This window comes from Cenococcum geophilum (genome assembly GCF_001692895.1).
Source record: "Cenococcum geophilum 1.58 unplaced genomic scaffold K441scaffold_47, whole genome shotgun sequence".
Taxonomy (NCBI): Eukaryota; Fungi; Ascomycota; class Dothideomycetes; order Gloniales; family Gloniaceae; genus Cenococcum; species Cenococcum geophilum.
Genome location: NW_027137605.1, coordinates 1,056,503 through 1,073,216, shown reverse-complemented (window position 1 = coordinate 1,073,216; position 16,714 = coordinate 1,056,503). Strand labels below are relative to the sequence as shown.

General features: G+C 46.1%; 7 protein-coding genes across 7 annotated transcripts; 4 read left to right on the top strand and 3 right to left on the bottom strand.

Moving 5' to 3' along the window:
* Positions 1 to 3,717: 3,717 nt before the first annotated feature.
* K441DRAFT_579138 (uncharacterized protein) lies at positions 3,718 to 5,391 on the top strand (the record flags this gene model as incomplete). Its single annotated transcript, XM_067644320.1, has 2 exons — positions 3,718 to 3,850; positions 3,908 to 5,391. The coding sequence occupies 2 exons, from the start codon at positions 3,718 to 3,720 to the stop codon at positions 5,389 to 5,391; spliced, it is 1,617 nt and encodes a 538-aa protein (XP_067499978.1).
* A 455-nt stretch (positions 5,392 to 5,846) lies between these two features.
* Positions 5,847 to 7,025, bottom strand: K441DRAFT_689470 (ribosomal protein S2; the record flags this gene model as incomplete). Its single annotated transcript, XM_067652301.1, has 2 exons — positions 5,847 to 6,585; positions 6,856 to 7,025. 2 exons carry the CDS (start codon positions 7,023 to 7,025, stop codon positions 5,847 to 5,849), a joined length of 909 nt encoding a protein of 302 aa, XP_067499977.1.
* Positions 7,026 to 7,244: 219 nt separating this feature from the next.
* K441DRAFT_699136 (uncharacterized protein) lies at positions 7,245 to 8,573 on the top strand. The gene is made up of 2 exons (XM_067653128.1): positions 7,245 to 7,296; positions 7,349 to 8,573. Exons 1-2 carry the CDS (start codon positions 7,251 to 7,253, stop codon positions 8,290 to 8,292), a joined length of 990 nt encoding a protein of 329 aa, XP_067499976.1. The 5' UTR covers positions 7,245 to 7,250; the 3' UTR covers positions 8,293 to 8,573.
* Positions 8,574 to 10,108: 1,535 nt separating this feature from the next.
* K441DRAFT_689468 (Aldo/keto reductase) lies at positions 10,109 to 11,421 on the top strand (the record flags this gene model as incomplete). Its single annotated transcript, XM_067652300.1, has 4 exons — positions 10,109 to 10,126; positions 10,406 to 10,417; positions 10,495 to 10,977; positions 11,029 to 11,421. The coding sequence occupies 4 exons, from the start codon at positions 10,109 to 10,111 to the stop codon at positions 11,419 to 11,421; spliced, it is 906 nt and encodes a 301-aa protein (XP_067499975.1).
* Positions 11,422 to 11,451: 30 nt separating this feature from the next.
* On the bottom strand, positions 11,452 to 13,578 carry K441DRAFT_666175 (uncharacterized protein). The gene has a single exon (XM_067649621.1). It carries the CDS (start codon positions 13,394 to 13,396, stop codon positions 11,480 to 11,482), a length of 1,917 nt encoding a protein of 638 aa, XP_067499974.1. The 5' UTR covers positions 13,397 to 13,578; the 3' UTR covers positions 11,452 to 11,479.
* A 180-nt stretch (positions 13,579 to 13,758) lies between these two features.
* K441DRAFT_666174 (uncharacterized protein) lies at positions 13,759 to 15,195 on the top strand. Its single transcript, XM_067649620.1, has 2 exons — positions 13,759 to 15,050; positions 15,131 to 15,195. Exon 1 carries the CDS (start codon positions 13,880 to 13,882, stop codon positions 14,930 to 14,932), a length of 1,053 nt encoding a protein of 350 aa, XP_067499973.1. The 5' UTR covers positions 13,759 to 13,879; the 3' UTR covers positions 14,933 to 15,050; positions 15,131 to 15,195.
* On the bottom strand, positions 14,990 to 15,695 carry K441DRAFT_579115 (uncharacterized protein; the record flags this gene model as incomplete). The annotated part of the gene is made up of 2 exons (XM_067644319.1): positions 14,990 to 15,331; positions 15,384 to 15,695. 2 exons carry the CDS (start codon positions 15,693 to 15,695, stop codon positions 14,990 to 14,992), a joined length of 654 nt encoding a protein of 217 aa, XP_067499972.1.
* Positions 15,696 to 16,714: the final 1,019 nt, after the last annotated feature.

Here is a 16,714-nt window from a genome sequence, read left to right as displayed (position 1 = left end):
CATAGAAGAAACCCCTATTTCATCTAGTAGGAACCAGTCTTCTCAAGCTTTTAATCGAACGGTAGATATCTAGGACATCTGCATTATATACTAGTGCATCTAATACAACTAGAATTCAAATTCAAGACATTAGGCGCACGTATTTAACATACAAATGGTCTTTATTAATATCCATAAGCGTTACGTGGTAGTTTTACACCACTTCTTTAGTAATAGCAGCATCGTAGCCGTGACAGATTAACTAGCTATAAATAGTATTATAATAGGCAGAAGGAGAAGAAGCAGGCCCAACAGCGACCTCGGCAGCAGCCTCTATAGTAACCTCTGTAACAGCCTCCACAGTAGCCTCCGTAACAGCCTTCACAACAGCCTCCACAACAGCCTCCGCAATAGCCTCCGCAATAGCCTCCGCAACAGCCTCCGCAGCAATCTCCACAGCAATCTCCGCAGCAATCTCCGTAGCGGTCTCCGCAGTCTCCGCAGTAGCCTCCGTACTATTGCTCCAGTTATAACCAGCCACACCAACCCTTCTAACTTAGCCGGTTTAAAACTTGCGAGATCTGCTATATAACTAATAAAAAAGCTCTACACTAAAGGTCTAAGCGGACGCAGTTATATAACTAATAACGGCTAGGACGGTTGCTAGTAGCCTAGATAGTAGTGGCCAAAGCAGCTANAGTAGGGGACGGTATNGCAGCAGTAGCAGTAATNGCAGTAGTGGCAGCAGTAGGGCAGNAGTAGGGCAGCAGTAGGGCAGTAGTAGGGTAGTAGCAGGTTAGTAGTAGGGCAGTAGCAGGGCAGTAAAAATTAAGGGCTGTAAGTTCTTGGAAAATTTAGCAGAATTCTCGTATTATATACTTTGGCAAACCATATCACGGCTATTTTGAAATTAATATCAAGAACAGGAAGGTAGGGAGACTTTTTATATAGACCATTTAATTCGCCAGAGCTTAATATATAATTAATGGATTTTTTAAGCTGCCTAAACTCGTTATAATAATAAAAAGTGAATATCCGTAATATTAGCAATATAGATTTAGCGACGTGCTTTATAAATGTCTGCTAAAGTGTCTTAGACCACACAGGGACAGATGGCCTAAACTGGTTTAGTGCCATCGGGCCGGATTTATCTGGCGTCCCATGTGGTCTAAGCATGCTAAGACAATACTTCGTAGTCTCATAACTACGTCACGTGATTAACGTTCCGACAGAAACAGAAGAAGCTAGTTAGTTAATTTAGGCATAGTCTAAAATAGAGCCGNTANAACNATATAATAANGAATANTAANTAAGGTTATATAATATNCTATATATTAAANNAGAGGAATAAAAGAAACTTATATACCTTATATATAAGACGTATATTACATATAAGAAGGATTTTATAGGAGTACGGTTATATATTTAAGGACCCTTAGTCCCTACCTAGATAGTTCCTTTCTTATAGTAATTCTTAGAATATAATTAGAGTTAATCTGTTAGGCAACTACTCCACCAGTTATTATTACATTGTTAACTTTTATACTTACATTTCCTATACACCTAGCCCAATAACGAGCCCATCATAGTTCTTGCTACAAGGTTCCGTTACACAGAGCCTTTCTACTACTTCTTAATTAGGAAGGGGGTTTCGTAATTAGATTACAAATAAGGCTTTTAGCTTATTATATTTAAGCGTATTTTAGTTATAATGTCGCCCGTAATAGGCAAATGTCTTATAATTGTCTTTATAATATAGTAGGTTCTTTTCATTATCCCACTATATATTCTTATTGCTAAACCTATCTAGATAGGCTAAATTTGTATAGAACGCTAGTATATATACTACATTAGCTAGTAAGATCCTCTTAGGGCTTATTAGCGTCTAGATCGTAACTACTACTATCCCTATACCCTTAACTAGATCTAGGCCTATTCCGGCGTATACAAAGTCATTACTTAGTTAGAGCTCGTTAATAAATCTTAATTAATTATTAATAACGTGTATTATAGTTCCGTTATTAAGAATAACGCTATTATATAGCTTATAGTTAAAACCTATATTATAGGCGCCTACTTAGTATACAGCAAAGATACTATAGTTATCTTCCTTTTAACTTCCGTCTAGGTTTTATATAGCTTTTTTTTGTAAAGCTTTCTTGCCTAAAGCCTCCTTCCTTATCTTCTTAATCTTTAACTTAGTCTAATTTAATACGCTTATAATCCTTTCCTTAACTTTTATAGCCGTGGCTTTATTAGATTTCCAATCCTTTAATTAAACCGATTTATTAATATAAGGATAATCCGGAAACCAGTAAACATCTCTATAGTAGCACATTAGGGTATCTTTCTTCTTTAACGTCCTAAATAGTATAGTAGGGACCTTATCCTTAGAAGCCTTATTCTTAGGAGTCTTATCTTTATAAAATCCGTTAATTAACTCGCCCTAAAAGCCCACTGCATTAGCGCTAAGTTAATCCCTTCTCTTTTAGGCAGTCTCTATTTATCAATAGTTCCGATATATTTTAACTAGTTAATCTATAAATATCATCTAGTCACTAGCCTAGTTATATTTATTAAATTTAACCCTCCACATTAAAGCCTAGTTTAGTAATGCTAGCTCTATAGCCAGCAGAAAGTCTCTAATCACTTAGTCGCCGTTTACGTCTAGCAATTTAATCTTTTTATAGTCGTTATATATCTTCTCCTACTACTATAGCCAGGCCTTAAAGTTCTAGTTCTTTAGGCCCTTTTTAACCTTAGTATATTGAGTGGATAGGTATAGCTTATATACTATATCAGTAGGGGCAACCCTCTCCTTAAGAGCTACTAGGGTATTATATACTAAGTCAATACCTAGTATATAGGTGTTAAGGTTCCTAGCCACTACACTAATAATATAGCTTTATAGGGAGGTTAAAGCTGCCTTCTACTTCTTATATTCCTTCTTTACTATTTTATACCTCTTATAAAGAATTTAAAGCTCGTCCTTTTTATTCTCAGAGAGAGCTACATATAAGGTCGTTCCTGTCTTTACATCTTAAGGCCTAGAAAAGACTAGTTTAAGTAAATAGGGCAACTAATCCTGTTTAGTTAAGGGGTTAACATATTTCTATACGTCTCCTATTTAAGCTTAAAGCCTAATAAGGTTAATCTATTTATCCCAATTGGCTTAGTTCGATAATATCACCGTTGTAGTAATAGCTTAGGTAGCTTAAGAAGTCATATTAAAAGGTACTTATAAGGACAAATAAAGTATTTAATAAGGGATAGGGTCAATTAAATTAATAGGTGCAATATGGCAAGTCACCCGGGCTCATAACTATCAATTAGTAGTCCGTGCACCAATTATAAGGTAAGATTAAGGACTCTATCTATTCAAACTATGAAGGAAAAAGACTATATATACATGAGGTAGTACCCCCCACAGGGGTCCCTAGAGAATCGGTGAAACTAGATTGAAACCAGGTCGAGACAAATCTGAAGCTGATGTCTGACAGTACCCGTCACGGTCGACACATTCTCTAGTCAACGCAACGACTCTTGAAGATTGTTGCATTTTGAATGTTTGCGGGGTAGCGTGCATTAGCGACGGGTCGGCTCGTCTTGACCCAAACCAACCTTCGCTCTCCAGCCGCCAGCTCACTTCAGTCTCACCCTTCAAACAAAGAGACACCAATGGGCACACTCCTACTGCTCCTACCTCCTTGAGTCTCTACGCTCTCCAGATCGATTGCAATGGCCTCGCCACTAGTCGCAGCTTCTTCTCCACGAATCCTGGATCCTCACAAGAAAGGCCACTTTAACCTTCTGCTGAGCGAAAGGTTCACGAAGCCTGGAAGTAGTCGTAGCACTTTCAATAGCGTTAAATGTACACAATTATCACTCTACCAGTTCACAACTTTTACTGATACCCTTATCATCACAGTCAACCACAAACCCCAACAAACCAGCCAGAGCCGGACTGCAACCCTTACCCCATCCGCCGATCACCAATATACCCTCACTCTCTCTGACAGAGACAAAGACACTGGCGATACAGGCACATACACCTTCCGCGGCCAACGGACCCGCCCAAAGAAGTCCTACGTCCTTATCTTCGACCCGGCGAAACAGACCTGCACCCTAGAACCTCTCTCCGCATCGTACACTTTCAACCTCAAATCGACACCATCCAAGTCTTCGTCCACCAAACTTGCACACCAGTATCCACAAATTCAGCCTCCAAAGGGCAGAGACTACCCAGATGGGTCCACTGACCTTTTTGATGAAGACGGGAGAAGCGCAGCTGGCGGGTCTGACTCGGAACCAGACGTGGATAACCCCTATGACTTCCGCCATTTCCTCTCACAGTCTCGGAGAGATGCATCATCTGGGCCTTCATCGCCCGATATGGGGACAGGAAGCGCTATAAACACGCCGCGTTCTGAAATTGGGCGCTCGACGCCGCTGGTGCAGGCTCGCAAACCAACTGCAAGCACAAACACAAGCGCAGCCAAACTACCTCAGAAACCACGCCCCGCAGCAGCAAAAGCCACAGCTCAACCACTAAACCAGCGAAAGAGAAAATCCCCACCACCAGCTTCAGCAGCCGCGGTGAAGAAATCAAACCCCACACCCTCCGTCCGCATCGACCGCCGCGCTTCTACCCGTACTTCGGACCCTTCTTTAACTGCCAGCAAAGCCGCAGCTACTACATCCGCCTCCAAATCCACGAAGCAACCCAAATCCTCAGAGCTAGTCCACTCCTCCGACTCCGAAGCAGAATCCGACCCCGACGACGCGGCCCTCACAATCGAGTTCCCCGACGCCCACCCCCCGCGCGGACAAGGCCGTCGCGGCGGCGCCTTGGCCTCCCTCGGTCTGGGCCAGAACCTCGGGTTAGGCGGATACCTGAAGTCCCCCTCCAACGGCCCAATCAGTCTGCAGAGCGCCGCCAATTCCGTGAGCGGGAGCCCCGACTCGCGCGCTATCACGCCCGCACAGCTCCACCAGCAGAACCCGAGCCAGAACCGCGGGAAAGATGCTGACGAGGATGACGGCGTCATCGATTTTGGGGATTTTGGCGGTGATGCGGGCGGTGATGCGGGCTCGGAGTCCGATGTTGATGAAGTTGACGCCGTTGACGCTGGATACGACGAGGATGATGATGACGAAGTCGATCTAGATGTCGAGCCTATGGAGCTCGGGCCCCCGGCTACGCAGCAGCAGCCGACAAGGGCGCAGAGGGTGAGCGTTAGTGGGTTGGGTGTTAGTGGAGTAGATGATGGGGACGATGACATGGATGCGGATTTCGAGGCTGAGATGTTGCAGGGGCTGGTTAGTCAGGAGGAGGAAGAGAGGCGGGCGAAAGCCTTCGGAGTGCAAGCTATGGCAGGTGGGGATAGTGAGAGTGAGAGCGAAGAGGAGTAGGGTGTTGTGTTTGATGAAATGAGCAAGTATACGCAATGATGTGTTTTCGGAAATGTTACTGGAAAATGGAGTTGAAACGATTTTCATGGGGTTGAAGGATTGGCAAAATAGACTGGTTTTGGAAGTTTTTTGAGCTATCGCTAACGAGTTTGTAAGTTATTTACAATAGCAAAAGCATGATATCGCGCGCACAAGGCCAACGGAGTAGTGAGGACGAAGATGGATTTAATTTAAGGAATGGGCAACGATTAAGTACATCCCGTCGACAGCACAGGGCTTTCCCTCGACAGTGTCAGTAAAACGAACAGGGCCGAGTATCTTTCCCTCATAAGTGCCGTACGATGTGTTCCCGTAACAACTCCATCTTTTCAACATTGATTTTTGCAACTTGTGACAGGTATTGTTTCGATTTTTCCTAGCTCTTGACAAAGATACTGCTACCTAGCAAAGCCCGACTACCACTGACTGTTTCCTGGATCAGCTGGTGCCGTAGCACCCCAACCCTCGTTGCCAGTCCCAGCGGCGCCACTGGCAGCCCAATCACCACCATCAGCATCCCAGCTGGCACCAGGAGCAGCAGCACCAGTACCCGAGGCAGCAGCGAAAGCGCCAGCGGTGGCGCCAGAGACTTCCCATTCCTGGAAGCCGCCTTCAGCGGCAGCAGCGCCGGCCTCGTCTGCACCGGGCACCTTAGCCTCCTCAACACCGGCGGAGTCCTTGTTCTCCTCGGCTTCGGGGTCGCGGTAGAAGTACAGATCGGTCATGACGTCCCACTCAGTCTCGCGGGAGGCGAGGGTACCACGGAGGCGGAGGACCTCACGCGCCAACATCCACCAGATGAGGCCTATAGCATGACGACCCTTGTTGTTTGTAGGAATGGCAACATCGACGTACTCGGTGGGGGAGTCGGTGTCGCAGAGGGCGATGACAGGGATGTTGACGTAGGAAGCCTCCTTGATAGCTTGGGCATCGGTGCGGGGATCGGTGACGATGATCAAGCGCGGCTCCTTGAAAGAGCGGGTGATGTAGTTGGTGAAGTTACCGGGGGTGAAGCGACCTGCGATAGCGACGGAACCGGTGTGAGCGGCGAACTTGAGGACGGCACGCTGGCCGTAGGGACGGGCGGAGATAACGCAAATATCAGCTGGGTTATCGATAGCCACAATGATACGGGCAGCGAGAACGACTTTCTCCCTGAGCAAATCTGTTAGTGGGGTCCTTTGGGTGGATGTGGAGATGTTCGGGAAGCAATGTATGCGCTGAAAGAGACAGGCGCTCAATAAATACAGTGAAAGGATGTATAGAATTACTAACCAGGTTTTGCCAATGTTGATCACATTGATTCCATCAGGGCGAGTCTTCCATAAATACTGCTCCATGATTACTAACCAGGTTTTGCCAATGTTGATCACATTGATTCCATCAGGGCGAGTCTTCCATAAATACTGCTCCATGATTACTAACCAGGTTTTGCCAATGTTGATCACATTGATTCCATCAGGGCGAGTCTTCCATAAATACTGCTCCATGTGCACCTGCATGTTCTTAGAGCCAAGGTGACATTGAGCTGCAAGCAGCATCTCGATATCCTGGTTGGTGGCATTGAATGCCGCGGGGAGATTTGCCGGAGCCATCTTGAAGGGTTATTGTCAAGAAGGTTGGAAGATGGCTGTACGAAATCAAATGAATGGATATCAAGAATGTCACCAAACAAAAGTTCGCGATAATTTGATGTGGGATGGGGCTCGCCTATGTTCTCGGATTAACTGGCTGTTTTAGGACTAGATGAGTCTTCGGAGAAACTTGTTTTGGCTCCGCGTTAAGAATTCCTCGAGACATCAAATAACCCAATACCAACGATGCCGCCTCGAATACCTAATCCGACCTGCCTTCGGGTGTCAAAGGGTATATTTACGATCAATTGATGTTTGCCCAACTCAGCTGATGTGTCCTGCAGTTGCAGGCCCACCTAACACCTTCTCCCTGACCATACGATCGTTCACGGCCACCGCATCTCCCCAGGCGCAGAAGCAGAAGCGTAAATACCAGGACCCATATGTCCTAGCTCAAGCGCGAGCTCGAAAGGCAGCCAATCTATCTCGACAGGAAATTCTCCGCAAAGAACGTACTGAAACGCTCGGCGATCCAGTAAAAGGTATCACCACCCCCTTCGTTGAATCTTTCGACACGGGTCTCCCTCCAAAACCGGAGCCGACATCCAAAACTAAATCCTCCACACCTAAGCCCGAAGAGAAACCGCATCTAAACTATTTCCTCAACCCGTCGGAAATCGAGAGAGCCATTGTGCGCTCCGAACAACTTGCCGTGCCCGCTACCAAAAAACCCTCAACCAGAAAACGAGTAAATGATCAATTCGGCGTCCTTACATCAATCCAAGGAACGGATCCCACTGAGGATCTGGAAGCCGTCTTGGTCGCGAACCATACTAGGGCGGCAACCGCTATCCAACGCATCACAAGTCTAGAAAATGGCTCGTCGAAGGACCGACTTCACGTCAACATACAGCGCTGCATTGAGATGTTCGGGCGTCACAACACGGATCCAATTCTCCCTCCGAAACCGTCCGCGAAGCTAACACCTGGTGCCGACCCGGCTCCAACAAGCAATCCAGCGGCAATAAAGCGCGGAGGCCCTGATACAGGTTCAAGTGAAGTGCAGATCGCGATCCTGACGGCGAAAATAAGGACACTGGCCGAGTTCTTACAAACAAGAGGCAAGAAGGATAAGGTCAATAAGCGGAATCTAAGATTGCTTGTACACAGGCGGCAGAAACTTTTGCAATATCTAAGGCGGAAGGAGAGAGGTGGCCCGAGGTGGCAGCACTGCATTGAAACATTGGGGTTGGCTGAGGGAACATGGAAGGGAGAGATCAGTCTATAACGGGCACAGCGGCATATTCGGTATTGGAAGGAGTAACGTCTATGTTGTATGGATTTTATTTGGAAAATTTGTGTATATCTAGTATGTACAAACATGTTCACTGGTAGTTATACGTTACTCTGCGCTAGTACGACGATACCAACGGGTTGTGAACTCCATAACAGGGTAGAGTCCTCTAGCCTCCTCCCGTGCAGCTTGTGCACGAGAGGCCCCTTCTGCCCCTGATAGAACACCCCCTTTAGCTATATACGTGCGCTTCTTTGCTCTCTTCCTTTTCTGGCGCTGATTTTCGAATTAAAGCTTCTTATTTTCGCTTGTAAGCAGTACAGTGCTTAACATTGCCATTTCGCACCCCTTAATAAGCTGGCTAAGGGCTTGTTCTATTGGACTTGGTAGGCTATGCGTACGCCGCTTAAGATAGCGCTTTAGCAAGACTGTCTGCTTCTGTAGCTCAGCAATATTGTAAGGTGTTTTGGCTGCCTAAGATATATTTAATGGCGGACGGCGTTGGGGTAATGGTGTCTAATATTCGGCATGTAGCTGCGATAGCACGCGATTGGGGTTATATGGAACAAGGCTAGTAGCTGCGAATTCTGCCCGTATATTGTTTTTATACAGCGCTGTTTACCTAGCCTGCCTATACAGCGGTAGAAATTTATGTTTATTAACGTGATTGATACTGCGGCCTATAAGCTGTTTAACGCTGCGTCCGTAGGCCTGCTTTAGCGCCAAGAAACAGCCTATATTAAGCGGCTGCAGCAGATGTAATGAATGCGCTGGTATGCAGACAATAATAATCTTATAATCTAGGCAGAACTAGTTAAATTTGGGGTTAATATGGCTGCTGTGGCCGTCTAGTACAAGCAGCCGATGCGTGCTAATAGTGCGATCCTTTGTATACTTATGGAATAGATTTAGCCAGGTTAGACTAAATCTTATTTATTATCTAGCTATTATCGCTAATGCCGATTAACTAGTTATATGGAATAATAATATCCTTATATTAAGCAGCTTAATATATTACTACTTTAAAGATAACTAGCGGTGGAATTGCACCCCCTAACGCATTAATATACTTGTCGAACTGGATCGGAGTTCCTTACTACCATCTTACTACTGGCTTCAAGTCTAGAACCCTATGTCTCAATACCCCGCTACTTACCTCGTATGTCTCATCGAATGTCTCATCGAATGTCTAAATACCTGTTTCCATTACCGAATGACGACGTAGTCGTCATTCTATTTGCAACCTATTTGTCACCTATCTGGTGTATATATAGAGGCTCTAGAGCCCTCTTTAATAGACAGAGTTCTCATTCCTGATCGTCCGTTCAACAATACTTAATAATTATAAACCATTTTTAATTACCTGGCTGTACCGTCCTAGGCTAGCTAGCACGGTCGGTTCCGGTAATAACTCTTATAGTTATAATAACGCCTATCTAGACGCCTATCTTATTAAAATTCTAGGTATCTTTATTAAGAATCCTATATTATATTTTTACGTCTTAAACGCTTTTAAACCAGCCTTAAATAAGCATAGGATCCTCGCATTTAGCACGCTAATAGTTGTACTTGCGATTCTATTTAGATTATAGGTTGTCGTGGCGCTTAATAAAGTCGTATACCCATCGCTCGCCAACTAGTTATAATCCACGCTAGGTAGCTAGAAGGCTAGCCATCTACCGTACAGTAGAATTCCTAGGTGGTATACCGCATTGATCCATTGACAGAATCCTCTGCTTAAGAGTCTCTTCTTATGCTGGTGTAAGGCGGCGATTTGGCGCGATAGAACCGCGTTATAGTAATGCCGGCGATGCGGCGCCTAGCTGTTGTTTGGGGCACATCGTACATTATTATAGCAGGTTAGAGGGCTTCAAATTGGCCTTGTTTATAGGCATTGATAGCTAGAATAAGTCTGCCCTCTCGAAAAAGGGGGTTTTCCTGTTGTGGGGTGGCCATTGAGGTTGTAGTTGTATCGCGTCGCGTGTTTCACGATTTTGAGGGGTGGCCACATGTTCGCAATGGCCACATGCCCGCAGACTACGTTATACCGAATTCTCACGGACCGGCACAATCCTCCTTTGTCTTCTACATTACTACTCTCTTCTAGACCAATTTCATTGTAAGTTTACCCCTATTCTTCAGCAATAGAGATACTAAACACTGAAGCGCTTATCAATGACTTCAAATCTTACTAAGCGGGCTATGTCTATAGCACTTGGAACCGAGAAAGTCAGCGGATTCGAATGCATAAACTATGTCCAGCGAGGCCTAGCAGCTGGCTATCGCATGATCGACACCGCTCAAGTGTACCGAAATGAAGAGGAAATTGGGAAAGCGGTCCGAAAGTCTTCAATTCCCCGCGAAAACATATTTGTAATAAACAAGATCTCCAGTGGTTTCAAGAAGAACCCAAGCAGCCCAAAGGAAGCGTCTGACTCTGCGCGAGCCTCTATTGACAGGCTGGGATTATCTTATGTGGACCTCTTCCTCATTCATCAACCTGGCAATGATGAAGATGATACGGCAGCAGATGCTCGGCGTGTAACCTGGCAAGCCCTGGAGGATCTGGTTGAGGAAGGAATAGTTAAAAGCATTGGTGTTAGCAACTACACAGCAGAGCACATCCTGGAGCTGCGACAATTTGCAAAGATTTATCCCCCAAGAGTCAATCAATTGGAGGTATTTACTTGGAATTTTACAAAGAAACTAAAGGCTAACTGATATTTGAAGCTCCATCCATGGTGCCAGCAGCGCAAACTTGAAAGCTTTTGCAGAGATCAAGGGATTTGGATTCAAGCCTATAGTGCGATTGCTCGGAACAGCCACTCATCGCATGCCGAACTTTGTGCACTGGCAAACAAATACAACAAATCAACCGCCCAGATACTCATTCGGTACAGCCTTCAGAAAGTATGGACACCTATCGTGAAATCAACCAGCCTCGCTCATCTCCACGCTAATTCGCAAGTGGACGACTTTACCATCTCTAAAGATGACATGAAGTTGTTGGATTCGTGGGATAAGAAGATGGAAGGATCTATATGTATGTACTTGAAGAAAACTTTAGTGGCGAAAATTAACGGACCATTAGTTCCATGGTTAATAAACACAACCGAAGAGTGAAGTCGATCAATTAGACTGAAACTTTGTCCATCCCGTCAATCTCCCGCTCACGTAAAGCTCAAGACAGTTTTACTGTAGCAGGGCGGTTGCAATTGCATGCTGAAGTACCAAAGCGCACTCGCCCAATGATTTCTTCGTTCTCTACGATAATTCCCATTCCACCAGGAACAGAGTACTGGTATGCCAATCCCGGAATGAGATAGAGTTGGGCTTGAGTTGTGGGTTTCTGCCACGAGGTAGCTCTGAATGCGGATGTCTTATCACAGCTTGGACAAGAAACAGAAATCAGTGTACACTCTGATGGATCACACAGTCGACCGTACAATTGGAGGCGGCTGACGTTCGCAAATGATCCGAAATTTGATATTAGTGGTGGGGTTGATAGTGCAAGCAATGAGATGATGGCATCACACAATGATTTGAACTCGGCGACATCATCTCTGCTGATCGCCTCGCTGTATCGCTCGAGAAGATTCCCAAGCGTCGTGTTAATAGTCCCTGACGGAGGGACTTCATATCGCAAGGCTGGAAATTGGTAGTCATTGCTAGTACTCTCTGTCCAGAAGAATTGGGATGGATAAATGCATTCCAGACTTTTGGCAAATCCCGCCGCGGATCCACCAGCCAGCTTGACAAGGTGTGGAAGAACCTCCGAAAAACTAGTGTACTTGTCTTCTGCTCGCACTTCCAACGAGAATGTGTCTGTTAATCTCCCAACCAGTTCCAACTCCAGATATATAGCATGATCTTGAAGCCGCGGCACCACACGAGCCGGTTGTGTCTGAACTCCCAAGCCCCACATGTTTGCTGTCATTGCAGTGTGGCCTTTGAGCCACCGGGCCTTTTCATATTTCGGCTCGTTGGAAGGACGTAGCAACAGTGGACTGAAATCATTCCTTTCCAACCGTCTCTCTGAAAGCCAAAGACAGGCGTCTTGCGGAACTGGGGGCAGCGATGTTGGATATTCGGGAACTTCAAGGAGTTCGGATGCGCCGATGAATTTATCGCGAAATGAGCGACATCCTTGATCAGATATCATGTCGAAGACGTATCCAAGGCACTTGTTCTTTTGTCTTTCTTTGACAAAGAGAGGCAGGTCCTCGATCCATTTCAGCGCTGATCCCGAGGATTGTGGGTAACTGGTGCTGTTTAGATCGATTATCTGCTTCACGAACGAAGAGAATTTGCTCGGCATGATCTCGTACTTGCTGCTCATAATATACGCTTCTCCGGCCCGGTCAAATTCAACGACTGGCCACATACGGCTGAACCAATGTGCATTGAAGAAGCGCTGTAAGTTGGATACATGCTCGATGAGGGTTTTAGGGGTGGACGTCTTCATTACTTCAACAGGTGGCTGAAGTCCCAAATGTATTATTGCACAACCGCTTTCCTTGAAGATATCGAAAATTTGGGGTAGGATAGGCGTTCCTCGAAATTTATCCTGCCACTGAGGGATGCTGATATAGTCATGCCAGAGGTGCACGTCAGGCCCGAAGCGCTGGATGACTGCTAGCAGTGTCCGAATGGGAACCTCATAGCATGCTTTAGCAGCGCCGGGATTGGAGACACGAAGCGCATAAGCTTCCGCGATGGGCTGGTCCCATGCGTGGGAAACGGGAAAGTATTTGACATTGTTGGATTTCAAACACTTTAGGTGGTTGTTTGTGACGGTGAATTGAGGGAGGTCTCTCGTCAAAGGCTTGGTTCCGTGGAAGTCTCCGTTCAAACTCAAAAGCCTTACGGGAGGTGCTACAGCTAGGTCAAATTCTTCGTTGCAGATGGAACAAGGTGTATCGAAGCCAGTTGTCCAGCATGCTTGCAAGAATTTATCTGGCTGGTATTCCACCTTCCGGTCTCCCAGATAGATCGTAAATGTGGCGTGAGAATTATGGATCTCAGATTCGAGTAATATTTCCTCCTCTTCCATTCCTTTCCCATGGAGATATGGTGTGTCCCATGATGGCTCGGTCATAGTGATTCGTGATTCAAAAGGTGGTCGCTTCGTTTGGTCTAAGAGGGCTGACCCATGCCCAAAGAACCGCAAGTTTTTCGGCAAGCCAGAACAGCGCAGAGGATATTTCTTTGATATTCCAAAAGCGAAGACAGACGAAAATCTTCTTTTCATCATTCTTGGCTTAAAAAATTAGTGGAGATGGAGGATGGCGAAGCATTGGGGTTGGCAGCTCACCGCATGTCGTTGGAGGCGCAGCCATGCTCTCAGCCACGCCCTCAGCCACGGTCTGAACTAGTAAAGGGTTGGGGGGCGGAGACTTCGTAACGGGATATATATAAGCGAACTGGCAATCCGGCGTCGTTTTTGACATCAACAACAATGCTTTTCCATCAATGAAATTCATGATTACCGATCAGGGACGACAACACGCCATTGACGCCAGAGCTGGGATCCAACAGTGCAGCAACCATCAGCACAAGGGTTTTTCCAATTTACCACGACATGTTTCCTGGTATCCAGAGATCGATTCCTCGCTACATCCCCAAAAGCAAGCCAAGTCTAGGAATCAATCGAATTCGTATCTTGGAAAAGGAGCGAACCATCGTGCAGCTCAGCCGCCAGAATATCCAGAGTGGTCTTGAAGAGTTTCACAGAAACGGACTTGTTATCCTAGAGAATGCTGTTGGACATGGCGCCATAGATCACGTCCGTCAAAGGATGCTCGAAGACTTTCGCAAACATCGCAATTCTCCAAATGTCCACTGGAATCAGGGCAAATGCTCTAGAAATATCTCCCAAACACCTCCATTACTTTCAGAATATCTCCATGAAGAGATATGGGCAAACCGACTTGCCGTTAATATAATGGAACACATTATTGGACCAAAACCGCAACTCTCCTTTGCCACATCTAACATCGTCCTACCGAGGACGGAAGATCGTCAAGCGGTCCATAGCGATTACTACTGTAACCACCTCAACTTTCCGGTGTTCCTTGAGGTTTGCATCTACCTTCATGATGTGGACTCTCGCAACGGCGGCACGGAATTCTGGCTGGGAACTCATGATGGCTATTCCAAAAAAGATCACAGTTCGCCAACCACTGGATGGATCAAGCGAGATATCTTCACTCCCCGAGCCGCGATATCTCCCCCAATCCAACCAGACATTCCGAAAGGCTCTCTGTGCATTCGAGATCTCCGGTGTTGGCATGCAGGAAGGGAAAATCCGACTGACGTGCCACGGATTATCTTAGGATTCATATACAGTCCCCGATGGTTTGGTTCGCACATGCGAATGAGGTTTCCATCAGAGGCTCGTAAATGCCTGGAGACGTGGGAGCATATCGATTGCTTAAACACTGCCGAATTCGTTGAGGGTAAATTCGACTATCTTGAGTTTAATCAGGACATCAATCTGACTCAAACTCCATCCGATCTGGATGCGCCATACGTGCCAAAACACGGATCTGGGAATGTTACGCCTGAGGATTATTGGACTCCCTCAACGAATGATGACTGCAGCTCTTTCAATCAGGAAGTAGTGGAAAAATAATTTTTCAAAATCCTGTATAGTTACTTGCATGATTATGAATGAACGAGTCTCTTTTACCTATTCTAGCAATTTAGTTTGGCGTTCCAAGAACATTAATGTTGGCCGATCATATTCATAGGTAACTTTCTTCTCTGCCATGTTGATCTCCAAACCTATTGGACCTTTCCGCAAGAATCGAGTTCCGCTGACTTCATCAAGTGCATCCTTAAACCACATATGAATCCTATAGGATCTTCGGAGCGTCTGGATCATCATTACCTTGATAGAGCACCACGAACGCTCATAGTAATTGTCATCAATGAGGCTTATCATAGCACTGCACTGTGCGAGGTTCAGGGGCAATGATACAATGCCAGCCGCCTTCAAACTGTCATGTTCTTGATCCACGCAAGCATAATCCTACAAAAGAGTAAGTGAAAAGAAGCATTGAGAAATTAGCTAGATAACTTACTAACCAAACGCATAGCTTTTGTTGGTCAAGGTGAGGATGAACCTCGAGGAGCTCGTTGAGCGCGCGAACCATGCGCTGATATTGAGTATTTTGGTTGTCATCCGGTGAAGCACCAGGATGTCCTGCATCGCCGGTGCCAATCCATCTACATGAAAAGAATATGATAAACTCGCCCTCGCTCAAGCCACCAGTTTTGGGAGCGATCTTCTTTGTGAAGCCATCGCCAGATTTCGGAATCCTCCCAGACTTGATAAAGTCTGAGTAGTACACGACTTTAAGGCCGTCGAATAGAAGCTTTTCCTTGTTCAGCATCCTTGAGCGCGTTGGCATATTCGTTTCGAAGCTGATCCAGATCAGAACTGTCCTGTGCTTGTAGTAGGACTGGTCGCAGTGTATCTTGGAAGAGCTGCCTGTATCCTTTCTGAATATACGCTTCGTATCGTAGTCGATCCAGTCTTTCTCCGGGTTTGAGCAGCGAACTCATATTTTTGTCACCTGTGGAATCAATTTGGGCTTGGTCCGCCTCGTGAAGGAACTTCTTCCGCAACCCTTCCTCCACCACAAGTTGAGTGGCAGTATCGCCACAATACACCGGCCAGGATCCGCACGGTAACACTTGGCAGTAACTTTACCGTCCGAATCTTCTGCCAAGTTTCATTTTGCCGGTGCAAAATTATTGGCTTGGAGTTTCTTTTTTAGACTCGTAGCTTAATTTAGTAGTCTACCCCCAGAGGTACCTCTGCGCCTCTACGCCTCTCCCTACGCCTCTACGCCCCCGCGCCTTTACGCCTTTATATATCTCCACGTCTTTACGTCTTTGCGTCTACGTCTGTCTCTACACCTCTCTACCTAACCCCCCATAAGACGTGCAAAGAAACGCACAAAGAGACGCAAGGAGACACGGGCAGGGACACGAGCAGAGCCAGGAGCAGAGGGAGGAACAAAGAGAGAAGCAAAGAGAAGGGGGCAGCCTAGATAGGAAAGTGAGTCGGTTGGGGGGGGGGTCTAGATAAATAGTGCGCAGTCGATCTACAGGGGTAAATACAGGCTTAGCTTTAACATTCCCTTTCTAGACACCCCTTCGGGCCCTTCCTACCTCTACGCCTCGCACCTTTATACCTCTGCTCGTGGCTCTACTCGTGGCTCTACTCTCTACTGCCCATGTCTCGCCCGTACCTCTCTTATAGAAAAAGGGAGACGCGTAAGGGAAAACGCGTAAAGCACAAGAAAGAGTAAAAATAGATAACGGGAACGCTAAAATAGATCCCGAGTAGTGTCTTGGCTTCTTTTACCGCCTGCTGAGCCGCCGCTGATCAAAAGATTCGGACAGT

Coding starts and splice junctions, on each gene's coding strand:
- K441DRAFT_699136 (XM_067653128.1), top strand. CDS start 7,251: ATGCCGCCTCGAATACCTAATCCGACCTGCCTTCGGGTGTCAAAGG. Junction 7,297..7,348: donor CTGCCTTCGGGTGTCAAAGG/GTATATTTACGA, acceptor TGTGTCCTGCAG/TTGCAGGCCCACCTAACACC.
- K441DRAFT_666175 (XM_067649621.1), bottom strand. CDS start 13,396: ATGACCGAGCCATCATGGGACACACCATATCTCCATGGGAAAGGAATG.
- K441DRAFT_666174 (XM_067649620.1), top strand. CDS start 13,880: ATGTTTCCTGGTATCCAGAGATCGATTCCTCGCTACATCCCCAAAAGC.